The sequence below is a fragment of the Chiloscyllium plagiosum genome, chromosome 21 (assembly GCF_004010195.1).
Source record: "Chiloscyllium plagiosum isolate BGI_BamShark_2017 chromosome 21, ASM401019v2, whole genome shotgun sequence".
Classification (NCBI taxonomy): domain Eukaryota; kingdom Metazoa; phylum Chordata; class Chondrichthyes; order Orectolobiformes; family Hemiscylliidae; genus Chiloscyllium; species Chiloscyllium plagiosum.
This window is the reverse complement of record NC_057730.1, coordinates 35,059,187-35,076,101: the sequence shown is the minus strand read 5'-3', so window position 1 is coordinate 35,076,101 and position 16,915 is coordinate 35,059,187. Positions and strand designations below refer to the sequence as shown.

At 38.1% G+C, this 16,915-nt stretch overlaps 1 protein-coding gene across 7 annotated transcripts in view; it reads right to left on the bottom strand.

Annotated features, from left to right (window-relative positions):
* Positions 1-16,915, bottom strand: part of tom1l2 (target of myb1 like 2 membrane trafficking protein) — a 64,639-nt gene that overhangs the window by 10,150 nt on the left and 37,574 nt on the right. For 4 of the 7 annotated variants that reach the window (XR_006314801.1, XR_006314802.1, XM_043711792.1 and 1 more), the window contains exons 7-12: positions 16,160-16,276; positions 14,623-14,756; positions 12,448-12,496; positions 12,218-12,341; positions 9,974-10,103; positions 9,787-9,859 (exon numbers count right to left, since the gene is read on the bottom strand). Coding sequence is in view for 5 of the 7 variants with exons in the window: in XM_043711792.1 (XP_043567727.1) it covers positions 9,787-9,859; positions 9,974-10,103; positions 12,218-12,341; positions 12,448-12,496; positions 14,623-14,756; positions 16,160-16,276 (627 nt within the window). In the remaining 2 variants the exon portion in view is untranslated. Of the gene's footprint in view, positions 1-4,805; positions 4,872-9,786; positions 9,860-9,973; positions 10,104-12,217; positions 12,342-12,447; positions 12,497-14,622; positions 14,757-16,159; positions 16,277-16,915 lie in introns of all 7 variants that reach the window. The other 3 variants (XM_043711795.1, XM_043711796.1, XM_043711797.1) reach the window with 2 other exon arrangements.

The following is a 16,915-nucleotide window of genomic DNA, read 5'->3' as shown; positions in this document are numbered from 1 at the left end:
AACTGATTAACTGAGAGATTAATGCAATCTCTCAAAATTCCTTTTCCTCTACAGTATTTATTTTATTCATAATACTGAAAAATCGCAATGAGGTCATTTTCTTTATTACCAGCATAATTGTACTAACATCTGCATTGTGTAGTTTCAAAATTTGTATTGTTGCAGCTTTTACACCATTAAGACCTTTTCTGAAAAGATATTCAAGTTGGAATGAAATCTGACCATCAGGCAAAGTTCTTTCAGTCACAGGCGGCACGGTGGCACAGTGGTTAGCACTGCTGCCTCACAGCGCCAGAGACCCGGGTTCAATTCCCGCCTCAGGCGACTGACTGTGTGGAGTTTGCACATTTTCCCTGTGCCTGCGTGGGTTTCCTCCGGGTGCTCCGGTTTCCTCCCACAGTCCAAAGATGTGCAGGTCAGGTGAATTGGCCATGCTAAATTGTCCGTAGTGTTAGGTAAGGGGTAAATGTAGGGGAATGGGTGGGTTGCGCTTCGGCGGGTCGGTGTGGACTTGTTGGGCCGAAGGGCCTGTTTCCACACTGTAAAGTAATCTAATCTAATCTAAACAATTTCAAAAGCACCAAAATTTAAACCTGCTTCACAGCAGCACCAAGATAAAACACATCACTGATAAAATGAAGTTGGGAGTATTTCCCTTTTCCAAGTAGACAAAATAGCATGAGACAAACAGAGTCCAACAAATTTTCAGTTCCATCCTAGGACATTACTGCAATTCTTCAGCATTATGAAAAATATTCCATCTCAGACTGTTTCTACATATCAGTGAATTAAACTTTTGATGGTGTGGATAAACAGTTTTGTGTACCCATGAAATCTTGTGCACACAGTTGGATTTCAACTGTATTCAATTGTCATTTCCGTTGATTTGAGTTTAATGGAATATAAAACGCGCTGCTAGTTCACTTTGGTAAACTTTCCCCTGACTGGTGAAGACCAATTTTATCCCCATCAAATGGATTTGTAAACATTGAAAAATCAGGCTGAAAGAAAAGGGGGTATTTTAAACATCATTCAGCTGGTTACTTCAGCTATACGCTTTAGACTAAAAGCAAAAACAATTATGAGCAGTAAAGCATTTAAATTGGAGAAAACAGCAACATTCTATTGGGGGTATGGAGTTAAATCAGCATCTATAAAAAGGAACAGAAAGCAACAATTGTTAGTCACTATAAAGAGTTAGCAGTTTTATCCCATGTAAATCATATGCACAGCTTCCAGGGATGGTAATTTTTTAACATGGAAGTTGCATAAAATTATTGACTCATGAATCATTTTTCTCAAATGGTAAAAGCACACAAATGATGCTTTGGACCTCTCCAATCACTTAGCAGTTACAGTGACAAACTACCAAGGGTTTTGCATGAATTCCCTCCCCATCATTTCCTGCATCCACTTCTACCCAGTTTCATACACTGATTGTAGTGAGGAACTACTTTTGTCCAGACTACCATGTTTCTACAGCTACTACCACCTGATGAAGGAGCATCGCTCTGAAAGCTAGTGAGATTCCAATTAAACCTGTTGGACTATAACCTGTTGTTGTGAGATTTTTAATAGCTGAAGAAGTCATCTTACTGCATGGTTTCCTCCTTTCTATTTGTGGAGAAATACCTATATACAGCATTAGTGGAATTGAAAAACCAGCAGAATGAAGGTGCTAAGGCTTATGCCTGAAATTTGCATGCTGGTACAAAATACCATCCATGTAAAATACAAATTAAACACAGCAATAAAGGAAATAGAGTGAATGGTTCAAGTTCAGCAGACTTTTCTTCGGAACTCAAGATTCTAAAGAGGAGTCATTCCTGGACTTGAAATCCTGGACTTGAAATGTTGACTCTGTTTCTCTGCATCTGCGGCCAGACCTACTGAGCTTCTCCAGAACTTTGTTTATATTTCAGATTTCCAGCGGTATTCTGCTTTTAAATAAGCAAATGCAAATTGTGAAGGGATTTTTAGTCTAAAAGGTTAATCAAATATTGTGTAGTTCACAGTTAAGAAGTCAAAAATAAAAACACATTCTGTATTCTGATTGCATTTGCTTTTCCAGACCTAAATTACATTAATGTAACATGTCACTTTCTTATAATAGCCTAGAAGTATTTGGGATAAGAGCAGCAGAGTTTTATATTCAAATATTTCACAGAATTTGATGGAAGAATTCTCAATTTTATATATTTAGACCCAAGCTTAACCAAGTTAATATTAACATTTAATGAAAAGCTTAGACTTCTAATTAGAGCACTACACCACACAGTATTTTGGGCTAACTAAAAATCCCAGAGTTGGAAGGATTTGCTTTAGTTATTTATTCATCACCTCCTTTTGTTGTCCTTTAATAGACACCCTTTTGAAGGTGACCCAACTTTTTGCAGACAATCATAAGCCCCCATTGTCTCAGATAAGTGGCCCTTCTTTATGGGTGAATCTGGATACCAAATTTTGACATGTAATCCAGCTATGGATAAAAGGCAAACTGCGGCATTATCAGCTATTGTTTCAGATGATATCTGCTGCTATATTGACCAGAAATCAAACTTGGGATCTCCTGGCCTGTTTAGTACAGCACAGTGTGTTGTTTGTAGCAGCAAGACTACTGCATGCTACTATTTTAGGAGCCTTGTTGATTCAATTAAAAATTAAAAATGGGGGGGCTGGAGAGAGAGAGAGAGAGAGAGAGAGAGAGAGAGAGAGAGAGAGAGAACTGGCTCAGATTTCATTTACAGAGATGATTATTACGATACATGTTTTGGGAAGGAAACAAAAAAAAATGTTCAGCTTAAACCTTCCCGTTGAATTGTGAACAGCAGGTAATAACTCAGAGCTAGAGAGGTTGAAAGCTAATTAACAGTGGATGTAGTGAGGGCAAAAAATAAATCTAGGACACAAACAAAAGAGTGCAGAATTTAATGCATGCCATCCAAGATGGAGGACGGGAAAAATTTCTGGCTGTTACAGCTGCTCCTTTGTTGAGGTATTTTAGGTGCTGGAGGTGATTTCCTCGAATTCCAAGAGCAGCAATTATTGCTTTATATGCTGTTGCATTGTTTTGGAACTTTGGAAAAAAAAGTCAAAACAACAGCAGTTTTAAAAGGGAGAAGAACAGACAAAGGAAGCACATGGTGAGGTCAGTGCAGGAGGAGAGAGAAAGAAAGAAACTGACACAGCAGTGAACCTGCACAGTTACTGCCTTTGCTGTTTGAATTCATGTATTGCTGGACATTGGAGTGCGTCTGGGAAAATTAACAAACAGTGAAATTCACAACTGATCTTGGAGGAACTGTTTGGGTGAAGTTCACAGCTCAGAAGCAGATAATGAGCTGCCAGAGGAAGTGATGGAGGCTGATACAATTGCAACATTTAAAAGACACTTGGATGGGTACATGTATAGGAAGGGTTTGGAGGGACATGAACCGGCAGGTGGGACTAGATTGGGTTGGGATATCTGGTCGGCATGGATGATGGAGGCTGATACAATTGCAACATTTAAAAGACACTTGGATGGGTACATGTATAGGAAGGGTTTGGAGGGACATGAACCGGATGCTGGCAGGTGGGACTAGATTGGGTTGGGATATCTGGTCGGCATGGATGGGTTGGACTGAAGGGTCTGTTTCCATGCTGTACATCTCTATGACTCTAAGTAGAAAACAAAACATTGCAATCAAATAGAACAAGAAATAACATTTCTCCACACCCCCCCATAAGAAATGTATGGTTAAATATTATTGTAACAATGTAAAATCAGTTATTTCTTTGCTAAGATGTAGATCAGTAAGTTTAATATTAATGAATGCTATGTTAAGAGGAATCTTGTTAAATTACATTCCAAACTGTATCGTAAAAGACCAATTAATTCATAGTCTAAATCAGAATATGACTACTTCAATTACTATATTAAATTTTATGAAGAGCGGATTGCCAAACATGAAGACTGGTTAAAAGCATTTGTTCCTCTCCCCACAGGAAAGTCAACTAGGTTTCCGATTATCTGTTGGTTTATTTGCTCCTACTATTGAAATTTATCATTTTGCCAATTATCTATGCAGTTGGATAACAGCCTCTAATAGTTTATATTCTACAAGAAGAGAGATTAGATAGTCCAAACAGGTTCTTACCACTTGGGTGAACATTACAAGACCTCCTGTATTCTAGACACTAACCTTACCCCAAGAGATCACAAGGAATGTTGGTGCGGGAGTGTAAAGATTTGAACAGGTGGTGCCAATATCTTGTTGGAGCAAGGTAAAGGCAAAAATAATTAGGAGCTACTGTACAATATTTAACAGTGGATAATGTTAGAGACTGATATGAGGTGACAAACCGTGCAGAGCCTTCCACTCAAAGGTCTTGCAGGTCAAGACTATTAAACTGAACCCAGGGTGGGAAAAAAAACAGGAAACAGAAACTCCCATTTGGTGCATATCATACACCAAATGGTTTGCTGGGGTTGGGGTCATGTTGAGCAATTTCCATCAGTAGGAAAAGCATTATTTTCATTACAAAATTCAGTACTCATTGATGTAAGTACAGAAGACATTCAATTTATGCAGTGTACCTCTTTAGCACTGTGCAATCTTCAATTTAAACAATCCTATTCAATGAATTATAATCTGGCACAGAATAGGTTTATTACATTTCTGCAATGTTACTCTGTAAGGATGCAATGTAAGGTCTGGTCTTTTACTGTGCAGTGTTGAAATCAATAGGAGGGTGGTTATGGGGGGAGGGAGGCAAGAAGATTATTTAGCAGGGAACAGCAGATCAATGTGGTGAAATCTCACCATTCCTTGTGTCATGAGCCACTTGTCTATAAGCTCGATGTCTGGGTTGTCAGCTCTATGGTTCAGCTGCATCAGTTACAGAATATCCCAAAGGCACAGCAGTCAAAAAGGTCAGGACAAATCCAGGAAAGACAAGTTAAGACACATACACATCAAATCATTGTAGAATATCTTTGGCACTCCACTAAGGTTTTTAGGCATGTAAATGTTTGCACGAAAGTGATCATTTTCACCAAAGCATTGAGAGAGTACTGGATGGTCGTGCAAGGAGTACAAAATGTCATTTGCTGGTTAAAAATTAATCCAAGATGAAAAATGAAGAACCTAGCATTTCTTTGGTTATATTCCACCACCACTGTACATATAGCACACACAGCAAAATGATGAGTTTTGCAAAAATTAGTCTGAAAACTGATGAGCACAATAAAATCAGCCAGGCATAAAACTGTATTTAAATAATGTGTATGTCAGTGGGTGTCAGTGTTTAGTTTGCTTTCCTGAATGGGAATACCTTCACAAGTTTTATTACAAACTGCTGTATTGAAGGTTTCATTTTAAAAATGAAGTACTGGTTCTCAATAACCAAGTTTAAAAACAAACCCAAGCAATTCTTAGTGGTGAACAACTGATTAAGATATGAAGATCTGTGCATTTTTACAGCACCATAGCAGGGGTAGATCTCAAAGTGTATCAAATGCAAAAAATGCATGACCAAATCATATTTACATAACTCAAAGGAACAGAACTGTTTATCTGTGGTCTTGGAATTTGGAAATCATACTTGAACATTGTTCAATGCCTCCAATAACAGGAGGACTACAGCAGCATTTCTGCATCAAAAACACATGTTCACGTTGCCACTATACTTGTAGATGATTGTGACCTGAATAAACAAGTCTATTCGTTGCCAAATTTCACTTTAGTATATTCAGATATTGCAATGATTCAATCCTTTAAAGTTCAGTAGATTGTATTATGACGCAATCTATGTAAACCAAGCAATTTCTCTCTATTTTTGGGAAGTCATTTACTTGCGGGTGCCATGCTGTGAACACTAGAATGAGCTCGTGTGCTAAGAGTTGCTGGGCTTGGCAAAAGCAAGTGAACTACTGTTCTCCTGTCTGATCATAAGACCATAAAGAGAAGTAGGGCATTCAGCCCATTAAGACTGGTCCATCATTTAATGAGACAGTGGTTAATCTGATTATCCTTGACTCCACTGTCCTGCCCTTTTCCCAAAAATCTGGATTCCATTACTGATTTAAATTTGTCTCAGTCTCAGTGACCCAACTTTGATAGCCTTACATGGTAAGGAATTCCACAGACTCCCTACCCTCCAAGAAGAAAGTTCTCTTCAACTCACAACCCCTTATTCGGAGATTATGCCCTCTGATCTGAGACTTTCCCACAAAGGGAAAATATGTCTTTCTGTATCTACCCTCAAATCACCTAAAAATCTTGTATTTTTCTATAAGGTTGCCTTTCATTCTTCTATACTGCAAAGGGAACAGGCTCAATCTACTCAGCCTCTCCTCAGAAGATGGGCCCTTTCATACCTGGCATCAGCCTAATGAACCTCCCCAGGACGGTCTCCAATGCCATTATATCTTAACTTAGATAAGGGACTCAAAACTATTCACAGTATTCCAACTATGGCCAGACTAATGCCTTATATAATTTTAGCAAAACTTTCCTACTTTTATACACCATTCTATTTGAAATAATTAGAATCGCTGTATTGATTTTGGTTGAGCTGCTCTCCAGCCTACCAACTGAGGAATCTGCAGGGACTCACTCCACGTCTGAAGAGAACTGTTAATCGAACAAAGTACTGAAGATGTAACTATTGCAGCACTAACTGAAGTGGGACAATGGGAGAAAGTTGGGATTGTGGGCAGAAAAGCCACTGTATCCACAAAAATAAGAGATTTTATGATTAAAGAGTACGATGTAAGAAGCTCAAGACTGTTCATTCTGACAAAATGCCAAGCAGATTTGGGAACACATTCATGGTTCAGGTGGTTTATGCAAAAATTCTAACAGAGTTCATGTTCTGTTCCATTACATTGCTTCACTGCTCCCTCGAAACATAGATAAATTATTCTTGAAAGTTACAAATATGTTGGTACATCAACATAGCCAATCTTTAAACAGTTTGATTAAATGAATCTGAATTTTTCATTTGCTAATATATACCAAAAAAAATTTCCACATTCTCCAGAATCAGCAGTCGTTTTGAAATTCGCATTGAGCATTCCAAACCAATTTTAAAGCAGCCTCAAATCCAAATCATCGTACTAAAATGCTATCTGCTGGTCTAAGAGGACTACAATAAATCTATTAAATGTGGACATATAATCAAAAAGATACTTCTTTCACATCAGAACATTCATGTTATGCATTTAGCAAAATAGCATTTTCCAGTAATTTCTGAACACGAAAAAAAATTTTTAAAAAGTGAAGAAATGAAACTAGTGAGAAAATAAACTCTACAAAAATAAATCTCAAGATCGGTCATGACAACTAAACACAACTACAGCAAAATAGCAGCCTTGACAGCAAGTAATGAGTAGGATGTAAGTATACAACCATGAACACTATAGTAAGGTCACTTCATGAAACACAGACAGATAATGGAGAGCAACAATTAGTAACATTGAAGTACAAAGGAACACAAAACAATTTACAATCCTTGAGCAGCACATAGTGAATTATGCAGAATTATGCTGAAGAAGTTTCAATTTGTTTTGTAATTTCATTCAATTACATTTGGGTCCCAATCACATTAAAATGTAGTACACATTTCCAAAAATTAAAGATTTCATAAGATGGAGAGGCTATGCCGCTCTCTTGTGATATCAGAGAACTCTACAAAACTCAACAAGCGTTTCCCCCTCAAGAAAAGATGATCTTTGAAGGTAAAGATTGACAAAAAGAAAGTTTGAATTTGCAGAAAATGTTGGTTTCATATTCAATTCTAAATCTGCCGATTCAGATAATTACTTTAATGAATGTGAACCTTTTGTTAAGTAGTTATAGAACCAATTAAGTCACAGCAAATTGCACACATTACATATTCCTTAATTCCTCTTTAGGAATAGATGCTGATATACAGCCACCACAATCCATAAAGTCGGAGAAAAGGAGATTTGTACTGAAAGTTTTCTAGAGTATTATACTAGATTGCATTGAAAGTCCAGGTCAAGCCAACATTAATCCATTACAGGGTTTGGGAACAGCATTCATTAACAGAACAACTCAGCCAACCTTGTGTATGTATATATTCATGCCTCCATGTGCACGACAAAATTAAAAAAAGTTACCTACCTAATTATTTTTTAGGTTCACTAATTACATCAATAAATACAGAAGGCTAGGGATCAGAATACTGAGGAGACAAGATGTTTTTCCCCTAACAATCCTTGATTAAATGTCCTATATTATGCAAACTTTTCTTACACTGTAGCTTTTGCATTCTTTTCCAGTTCAATGTTGTAGCTCATTCCTTCACTCTACTGTGCATTCACTTCATTTACTCTGGAAACAAAGCTACAATTGCTGCTTAGATTTACAAAACATCTCTGTCATAGGACTTTGCATGTGAACAGTACACCGAGTAGAAAACATGTCCATATCATCTTCTGAAGTCTCAGCTCTCAGATTCCAAAATCACCTCAAAGCTTAAACCTACAACTGCACTGTCACCTTTCAAACTTCTTTCCTTTCTACTCAGTGTGCACTGTTCACATGTAAAGTGCTATGAAAAAGAAATGTTCTGTAAATCTAAGCAGCAGTTGCTCTATTGTCATTTTTAAACTGGGAGTGGCAACAAACTGAGGAGAAAACAAATTTTCCTCCCTTATTGTGGGAAAGCTGCTCTTTGTACTTTTGAGACGTAATTGTCAAAGCAAAGAATCACCACCCAAACTTAGAGCACAGTGTTCGAAAATAGTGTTGCCTTCATCATAATACACATTTCTCTAGCTACATCAGATTTAGCCATGAGATATATTTAATCATTTTGGAGGTGTTAACATTACAGAAACAATTTGTGTTTTAGAAATGGCAGACCATCTAGATGTTTGAGATCTTACAGATTCATGTGCTGGAGCATGGAATGGTAAATTTGTATGTAATTTTCCAGACCCCTACATCAATCCTAAAACATAACACACTGTAGCTATCAACCAAAGGCATCAGCAGCTCCCTACACAGCCCAAAAGTACAGAAGTGACATGTACCCTGCACCAATTTATTCTTGCTACTAGTAAACCAAATTGAGGAGAGAATTAAATTGAATTTGTTGTCACGTGTACAAAACTTTGCCTTGGGAGCAATACAGGCAGATCACAGATTTGAGTAGCATAGATATGTAAAAATAGGTAAACAGCAGCAAAAACAAAAACACAGGTACAGGCAAATGTTAAGATTTTGTAAGTCCATTCAGTATTCTAACAACAGTAAGGTAGAAACTGTTTTGAAACCGGCTGGTGCATGTGAAACTGGTCTTAAAACTTATTCATCCCATGACATTTGACCAAAAGCAGTACAAGGGTAAGGTATTTTATGAAAATTCCATGGATAGATACTTAGTGCTTGGAAAGGATTAAACACAAGTATTATACTTGAGAATATTAATAAGAATAAAACAACATTGAGTGGCATCTTTGAGACTATTGATTAAACTGAAAACAAACAACATAGCCAATTGTGGTAGCGCACGACACACAAAGTGACAAACAAAAACATTGCAAAAGTAATACTGATCATTCTGATGCACAAAAGATCCTTTGAAATTGAACGTCTTAGCTATATTTTTCATTTTTGTTTGGCAGACAAAGCAAGGTGTGTGAATCGGTTAATCACCCATCTTTCAACTGAAATACCAAAACAGTTTACCTTCATGAAAAGCTCAAAATTTCACATGAAAATAATTTATTTCAATTCAAAGTTCACTTTAAAAAAAAGTTAAAGCCCTTACCACTGCTACATTTTGTTGAATATCAATAGCAGTTGCCAATCCTCCAACTGACTGCAAGTCTTCATATGTTACACTACAAGCAAGAAATACACATTGCAAATATTCAGAGTAGTCGGCATTCAATGAGAAGTTACAACTCCATGTGTGCAATAATCTCAAGTTCATAATCAAACTTAGATACACTTACTTTTTGCACTCATCAGTTTGAGAACTGCTTCTGACCTGTCCAAACATATCGAAATTAGCTGAATCTCGAGCATCTGGATTGCAGTTGGTCAATGAGCTAAGGGTGCCACTAACACTGTCTGCCCCCAGATCTGTAAAAATAAAATATTTCATTGACTGTTACGCTAATATCAGGGGGTGACATCAAAGCAAAAATACTGCCGAAGAAAAGCTGCAACAATAGAAAATACTGTAAATTTTAGGATTCATGCCAAAATAGTGTTAATATCACTGAACTAGTAAATCAGAACTCTAGGATAATGTTCTGGGCCATGGATAATAATTGTATCATGGTAGATGGAGATATTTGAATTCAATAAAAATCAAGAATAAAAAGTTATCTTAATGGCGACCTTGTAGCCATGATTGTGGTAAAGTCCCATCTGGTTCACTAATGGTCCTTTTAGGGAAGGAAATCTGCCATCCTTGCCAGGTTTATCCTGCATGCGAGTCCAGACCCACAGCAATGCAGCTGACCCTTAGCTACCCCCTGGGCAATTAGGGATTAGCAATAAATCCTGACCTAGCCAGCAATACCCAGATCTCATGAAAAGAATAATTAAAAAATACTGAACAGATCTGACAGCATCCGTGGTGAGAGTAAAAGAATTAACGTATCAGGTTGAAAAAAAAGTTTCATTATAACCAGAGAACAGGAGAGAGATTTGTTAGGTTTAAAGCAAATATAGTATCAGAAAAAGTTGGGAAAAAAAAAGATGACAGTCCAAGGCAAGAGAGGGCAATAACGGAAGAACAAGCAAAAGCAGTGTCCAAAGGAAGCTCGAAATATTCATTACCCTCAAGATAGTTTGATGGTTCTCTGCATTTTTCTTCAATAGTGGCTCATCCACTAATGCCCCTGACTTGTACTCACACTGAACAACTTCTCCTTCAAATCCACTCACTTCCTCCAAATAAAAGATGCTGCTATGGAAAGTTGCATATATAGCAGCTTTTCTGTGGAATATATATCAACCCTACTTGGGTCCTCTCACTCACCTCTTTTGCCAGGAAGTTAGCATCTATTTCCACAGTCCGATTCTTCCTTTCCCTGACTCTTCCATCTCTGTTTGCTGGCATAGGCTACCGAACAACATTCACCATTGATTCATTGGCTCCGAAAGCTGTGTTGACATTTTTTCTCATCCTGTTTCCTGTAAGGACTCTAAACCAATCTCTTACCATACCAGCACTTCAAAGCAATATTCATTTTTCCTGAATCCCCACTATTTAGCTGATAAAGCCCTCAACCATGCCATCCTAGTTGGAGAATGTCTGCTCTCAGGCTTACAGCAGACTCCCTCAGACAAGAGGGCCCTTACTTACACTCAACTTTCTACCCCACACTAAAGGGATCATCCTTGATGATTTCCTCCATCTCCAGGGTGATATTTAACAACTCTCCCTCACCTTGCAGCGCACTCAGACTAATCCTTTTGCAATACTTTGATTCACACATGTATTACCTTCAAAACCATTTCTTCTTCCACAGCAATGCTTGTAGCCTTCAGATTAAACACTTCAATCAGATTTCAGGTTGTAACATCGCTCCCATCTTGTTTTGTGTTTTTATGATTTCGTACAGCAGAATATGTAATGATTTTGTTTTTTTTCATTCTTCTGGACACATCCTTTACTACTTCCAGTATCATTGCCTTTTTTCCGAGCATACAATCACATTATTTTTCAAATCTCTCTATCACAGGACTTCTTATTTTTAATATCCTTCCCAAATCCCTCCTCTGCTTCAGTATTTGGCAGCCAGCTGCTGTACTCTTAAAAGTTCATAAGTAAAGAAGGCAAGTGAGAGTTTAGGATGCCAGATGGATAGGGAGTAGTGTGCCAAAAAGGGATAGGATGCCAAATGGTGAGGCAAAGGCAGACTGGTTTCAGATTGGGGGAAGCAACTCAGTGGAATGGACATGATAAATTCCCCCATAGCGTCCCAGGATATGCAAGCTAGGTGAATTAACCATGGTTAATTTGGACTTACAGGGATAGATTGAAAGGGTGGGTCTCAGTGGGATGTTCTTTCAAGGGTCTGCACTATAGGGATCATATGATGAACAACAGCTCAGTAATTATTTACACATTTTTAAAAACTACACGTTAATGCTGGGATTCCAACATATTTAATCAGAATTCTCTGATTCCTATCGTGTAGATTAGATGATCCAGGTTAAAAGACATGAAACCACTTCCTTACCCAGCCCAGCGAGCTGTGAGGACAAAATAGGAGCACTCATATTTCCAACCATTGGGCTCACAACTGCAGGGGAACCCGGACCCAAGTCTATTAGATTATCTGTGTCTGTAACTTCATTCAATACCTATTGAAATGAAAAAGAAATTAATAGACCATGATTTGAGCAAACAAACCCATTCATTGAAAGTTTCTATAGATCTTTGTAATTAGAATTGCATGGTCTTACTTACACCATCTCTTGCATCCTGACTTTCACATCCTGTTCTGCATCGTTCAAATCTGCATAGAAGACATGACAAACCAGGAAAAGCAATTTGTCTGCTATGATGCAGGGGATATCATTTATATACATTTTAACATTGTTTTGTTTTAGAGTTTGGATTTTGAACCTGTGGCATGCGAGTTTGGTCTATATCGATGAAGGGGTTGAATGCTGAATTAGTAAGTATTTATGTAACTACGGTGACTTCTCTAAATGCACAGAACATAAAATAAACATCCCAGAGAGTAATGTCATTTTGTTTTCATTGTGAGAGTTAAGGGGGAAAAAAGGAGGAAATATTTGTTCGTTAGATTTCAGATAGAAGAAATTGAACTTTTTCTTTGGACAGAAGAAACTTTATTGAGCCCTGAAGGACAGGCTCATGGTGTAGTGATGGTGGGATACAGGATGCTTGCCTTTATTAGTTGTGCATAGATTGTAAGAGCAAGGTGGTTATGGTGGAGCGGTAGAGAACTGGTTGGCCACAGCTAGAATACTGTGCACAGCACTGGTTGCCACACTATAGGAAGGATGTAATGTAATTGCACTGGAGGGGATGGAGAGGATAGCCACCAAGACATCACCTGGGACAGAACATTTCAGCTGGATTAGGTTGTTTCCTTTGAATGGAGGGGTGTGCGTGCACGTGAGGCAAGAAATGACACCTGATCCAGTATAAAACATTATGAGGGGCATGTACAGGGTGACTAGAGAACAGCTGCTCTCCTCAGTTGATGCGTCAAGGGGGCATACTTATAAAGTAAAAGGCAAGAGGTTTAGAGAAGATTTGAGGAAAGACTTTTTCACCTGGGGGTGGTGGGAGACCAGCATGCAATACTTGGGATGATAGGGGAGGCCGGTTGCTTCACAACCTTTAAAAAATATTTGGATGAAATACTTGAAGTAAGTATCATAACATTCAAGATTATGGGCCAAGTGCAGCAAAGTGAGCCTAGACTCGATTTAACATAGTTTTGGCAGTACAGAGTGAGCCAAAGGGCCCCTTTGATGTTATATGATTCTATGATCGGCTGAAGATAGATGCATAAGAGGGTTACTCCTGAAGGGAGACAGCTTAGAATTGCTGAGAAATAAGTTACTTCAACGGATGGAGTTTGTTTAAAGTTCCAAATGAGCAATGGTTGGTTAAAACCCCGAAGCAGTAATCTGAAGCTGAGAAAGATTAAGCTCAGTTGTATGAAGACTCAAAGAGGTTCTCAGATTTTGAAAGACCAGAAGTCAAAGCCATGATATAGATGTGACAACGAATGGAATTCTCTTTCGAGCAGTATCATGAAGGAGCATTGTTGAGATTGTATTTTACTGTATGCTTCAAAATCTTTAAGTGTGTGCTGTATCTAATTTGCTTAGTTTATTCTATTTAGCTTCATTTCTTTTGTATGATTGTAATACATTACTAGCAAGTTTGAAGCAGTTAGCTTCAAAAGACCCCAGCACATTCCTAAGATGTAGCATCTGAAATTAAAACAATGCAAATTCTTCTATTTGGTTCACTACTCTCAAAAAAAAACATAGTAGGCACAGAAATTAAACAACACTGATGTTACTTTTTGCTCCTGGTTTCTCTCTTCACTTCTTTGGCCCTTACTTTGATTATAAGACTATAAGAGGAGAAATTAGGCCATTCAGCCCATCAAGTCTGCTCCGCCATTCAATCATGGCTGATAAGTTTCTCAACCTCATTCTCCTGCTTTCGCCCTGAACCCTAGATACTCAAGAACATATCTATTTCCGACGCAAGTGCCCAACATTCCCAAAATTTAAAAAGTGATTTCAAAGTCTATCACAGGTTCTTGCCAGTTTGTCTTATCATTAAGTCCTCAGTTTGAACTTGTAAATGCCTGAATATATTTTGCTGCAGAGTAATATGGTGACACAATAACAATATTAATAGGCAGTTCCACAAATTAATTCAGGAGAATGTGGCAGAGTGATAAGTCAAGTCATGTATCAGATATTGCTTATTCCACTTCTAGGTTCTAAATTACAGTTTACAAAACATAATATCATTGAGCAAATCAGCAGTATTTAGGAATTAGCATTGTCAAATGTAATGCATATTTCAACCTGTCAAAAATGAGGAAGATCATTGGCACAAAGTAGCAGCAAGCTGGTCACTCACCTTTCATAACGAAGGAAAACATTATTAAGATCATCATTTACATGCAGAAGTTCCTCTGTGATCTCTTCATTAGTTACATTGGAAAGAAGTTCTACAACCCGTTGTTGCATTGCTCGACATGTGCGATTTAGTTCCTTGATTGAAAGATACAGGACATGTTAACCAGTTCTGTGCCACTAAAGGCATAGTGAATCAAATAATTTGTTTAACAACAACTTTGGTGAACGAAGATCAACAGAGTATTGAAAATAGGCCTTTCTTTTGGCATATCAAGCTGTCCTAGGTTGGATATTATTTAGGCCGAACACATTAGGAATTGCTCAAAATTGCTCACTTGCAGACCAACTGTGTGAGTTTTGCCATTTCAAACATCAGCCACATAGCCTGTCAATTTAGTGATAATCAGGATTGAATTACGGGACATTTCAGCACAACATGCTCACAGATCATTCCTGAAGAGGTGCTTATGCCCGAAACGTCAATTCTCCTGCTCCTTGGATGCTGCCTGACCTGTTGCGCTTTTCTAGCAACACATTTTTCATGCTCACAGATCAAGACTAGCTCAAACTCAACTTTTGAGGAAATCTTATGTCAAAATATAAAACCTTCATTCTATGTAGATAAGTCTTTGAAAGGAATAAATGTAAATGAATACTGATAAAAGACTCGGCCATGGAATCAGAATAGATAGTTCTGGTCTACAAAAGTAAAGGCAAAAAATCTAAAGGTTTCATTTTGTTTTTCAATAATTTCACTGCAGATTAACTTCAGACCTTAGGCAGAAGAGCGTTCCATTGCATTAAAAATAGTAAGCCTTTATTGCAACAACAACAACTTCATGCCTTCACCATTTCTAATTATTATGCAGTTATACAGGGCCTTGGTGAGGCCACACCTTGAGTATTGCATGCAGTTTTGGTCTCCTAGTCGGAGGAAGGAGATTCTCGCTACTGAGGGAGTCAAACAAAGTTTCACCAGACTGATTTCCGGGATGGCAGGACTGATCGACTGCGCTTGCACTCACTGGAATTTAGAAGAATTGGGGGTGGTTGGGGGAGAAAGAGCCTCAGAAATATAAAAGCCTGGACAGACTAGATGCGGTCAGAATGTTCCCAAAGTTGAGGACGTCCAGAACCAGGGATAACCGTCTAAGAATTGGGGTAAGCCACTAAGGACTGAGGGGAGAAAGAATTTCTTCACAGAGAGATGTGAACCTGTGGAGACTGCATGATCAACCATGATCATATTGAATGGTAGTGCAAGGTTAAAGGGCTGAATGGCCGAATCCTGCACCTATTTTCTATGTTTCTATGATGAGCAGATTGCCAAAGCCCCCAAAATGAGCCACAAGGTTGCTTGCAGATTGTATGACAAGGTAATAAAATCTTCCCACTGGAGAACTTATTGATATAAAAACTTTTCACAAAATTCAAAGTAACCGAAAGTTGAAACTTCAGCCTTGAGGTGTTTTACTATGGTACCGTTCAGGGAAACACTAGCGAAAAACATAATTTGCAAGTAACATGAGCATTCTCACCTGTAGCAACTCGAAGTCAGATTGATTTTCTTCTCCAGGGACTGTTTCTGTCAACATTTCAGACATAACTTTTGTATTTCCACGGACAACATCCAACTCGCTGCGCAACCTGGCAAGCTACCATACAAAAAGCCCAACTTAAAACAAAAAAGTAAATTCTAAGATTAACCAATAGAAAATATCACATAGAAACAGATTCACTCACATACTGAAAAATTAGGAGGTGGTTGTCTACTCTACTGCACCATTCCAGTCACACATCATTTATCTGATGCTGCCTTGAATCGAACAGAATAGGTCAAGCATTGGATCTTTGTTATTGTCTGATGCAAAAATCAGCAGGAAGAAATGATTGGACTGCACTACTCAAACAAACTTATTCCTCTCCAATGTGAAAGTGAAAGTCCAGTGATGTTTAAGACAAAACATATAACACACTTACTGCCAGAATAAATTATTTCAACTGAATTTAAAAATAGTCAATTCTCCATCATTCTGCTTTTTAAAATTTGTTTTGGACATGTGGGCAGCACTGGCTCTGCCAGAATTTACTGCAAGGTGGTGGTGAGCTGTCTTCCTTTAACTGTTGCAGTCTTTAGTGCAGAGATACCCAACAAACTATTAGTGAGGACGTTTCAAGGTTTTGATACAGTGAGTGAAGAAAAGGAGATGTACTTCCAACCTCATGTGTGGTTACCAGTGCTGATGCGGTGCCTACATATTTGTTACCCTAGTTCTCTTAAGTAATAGAGCTCG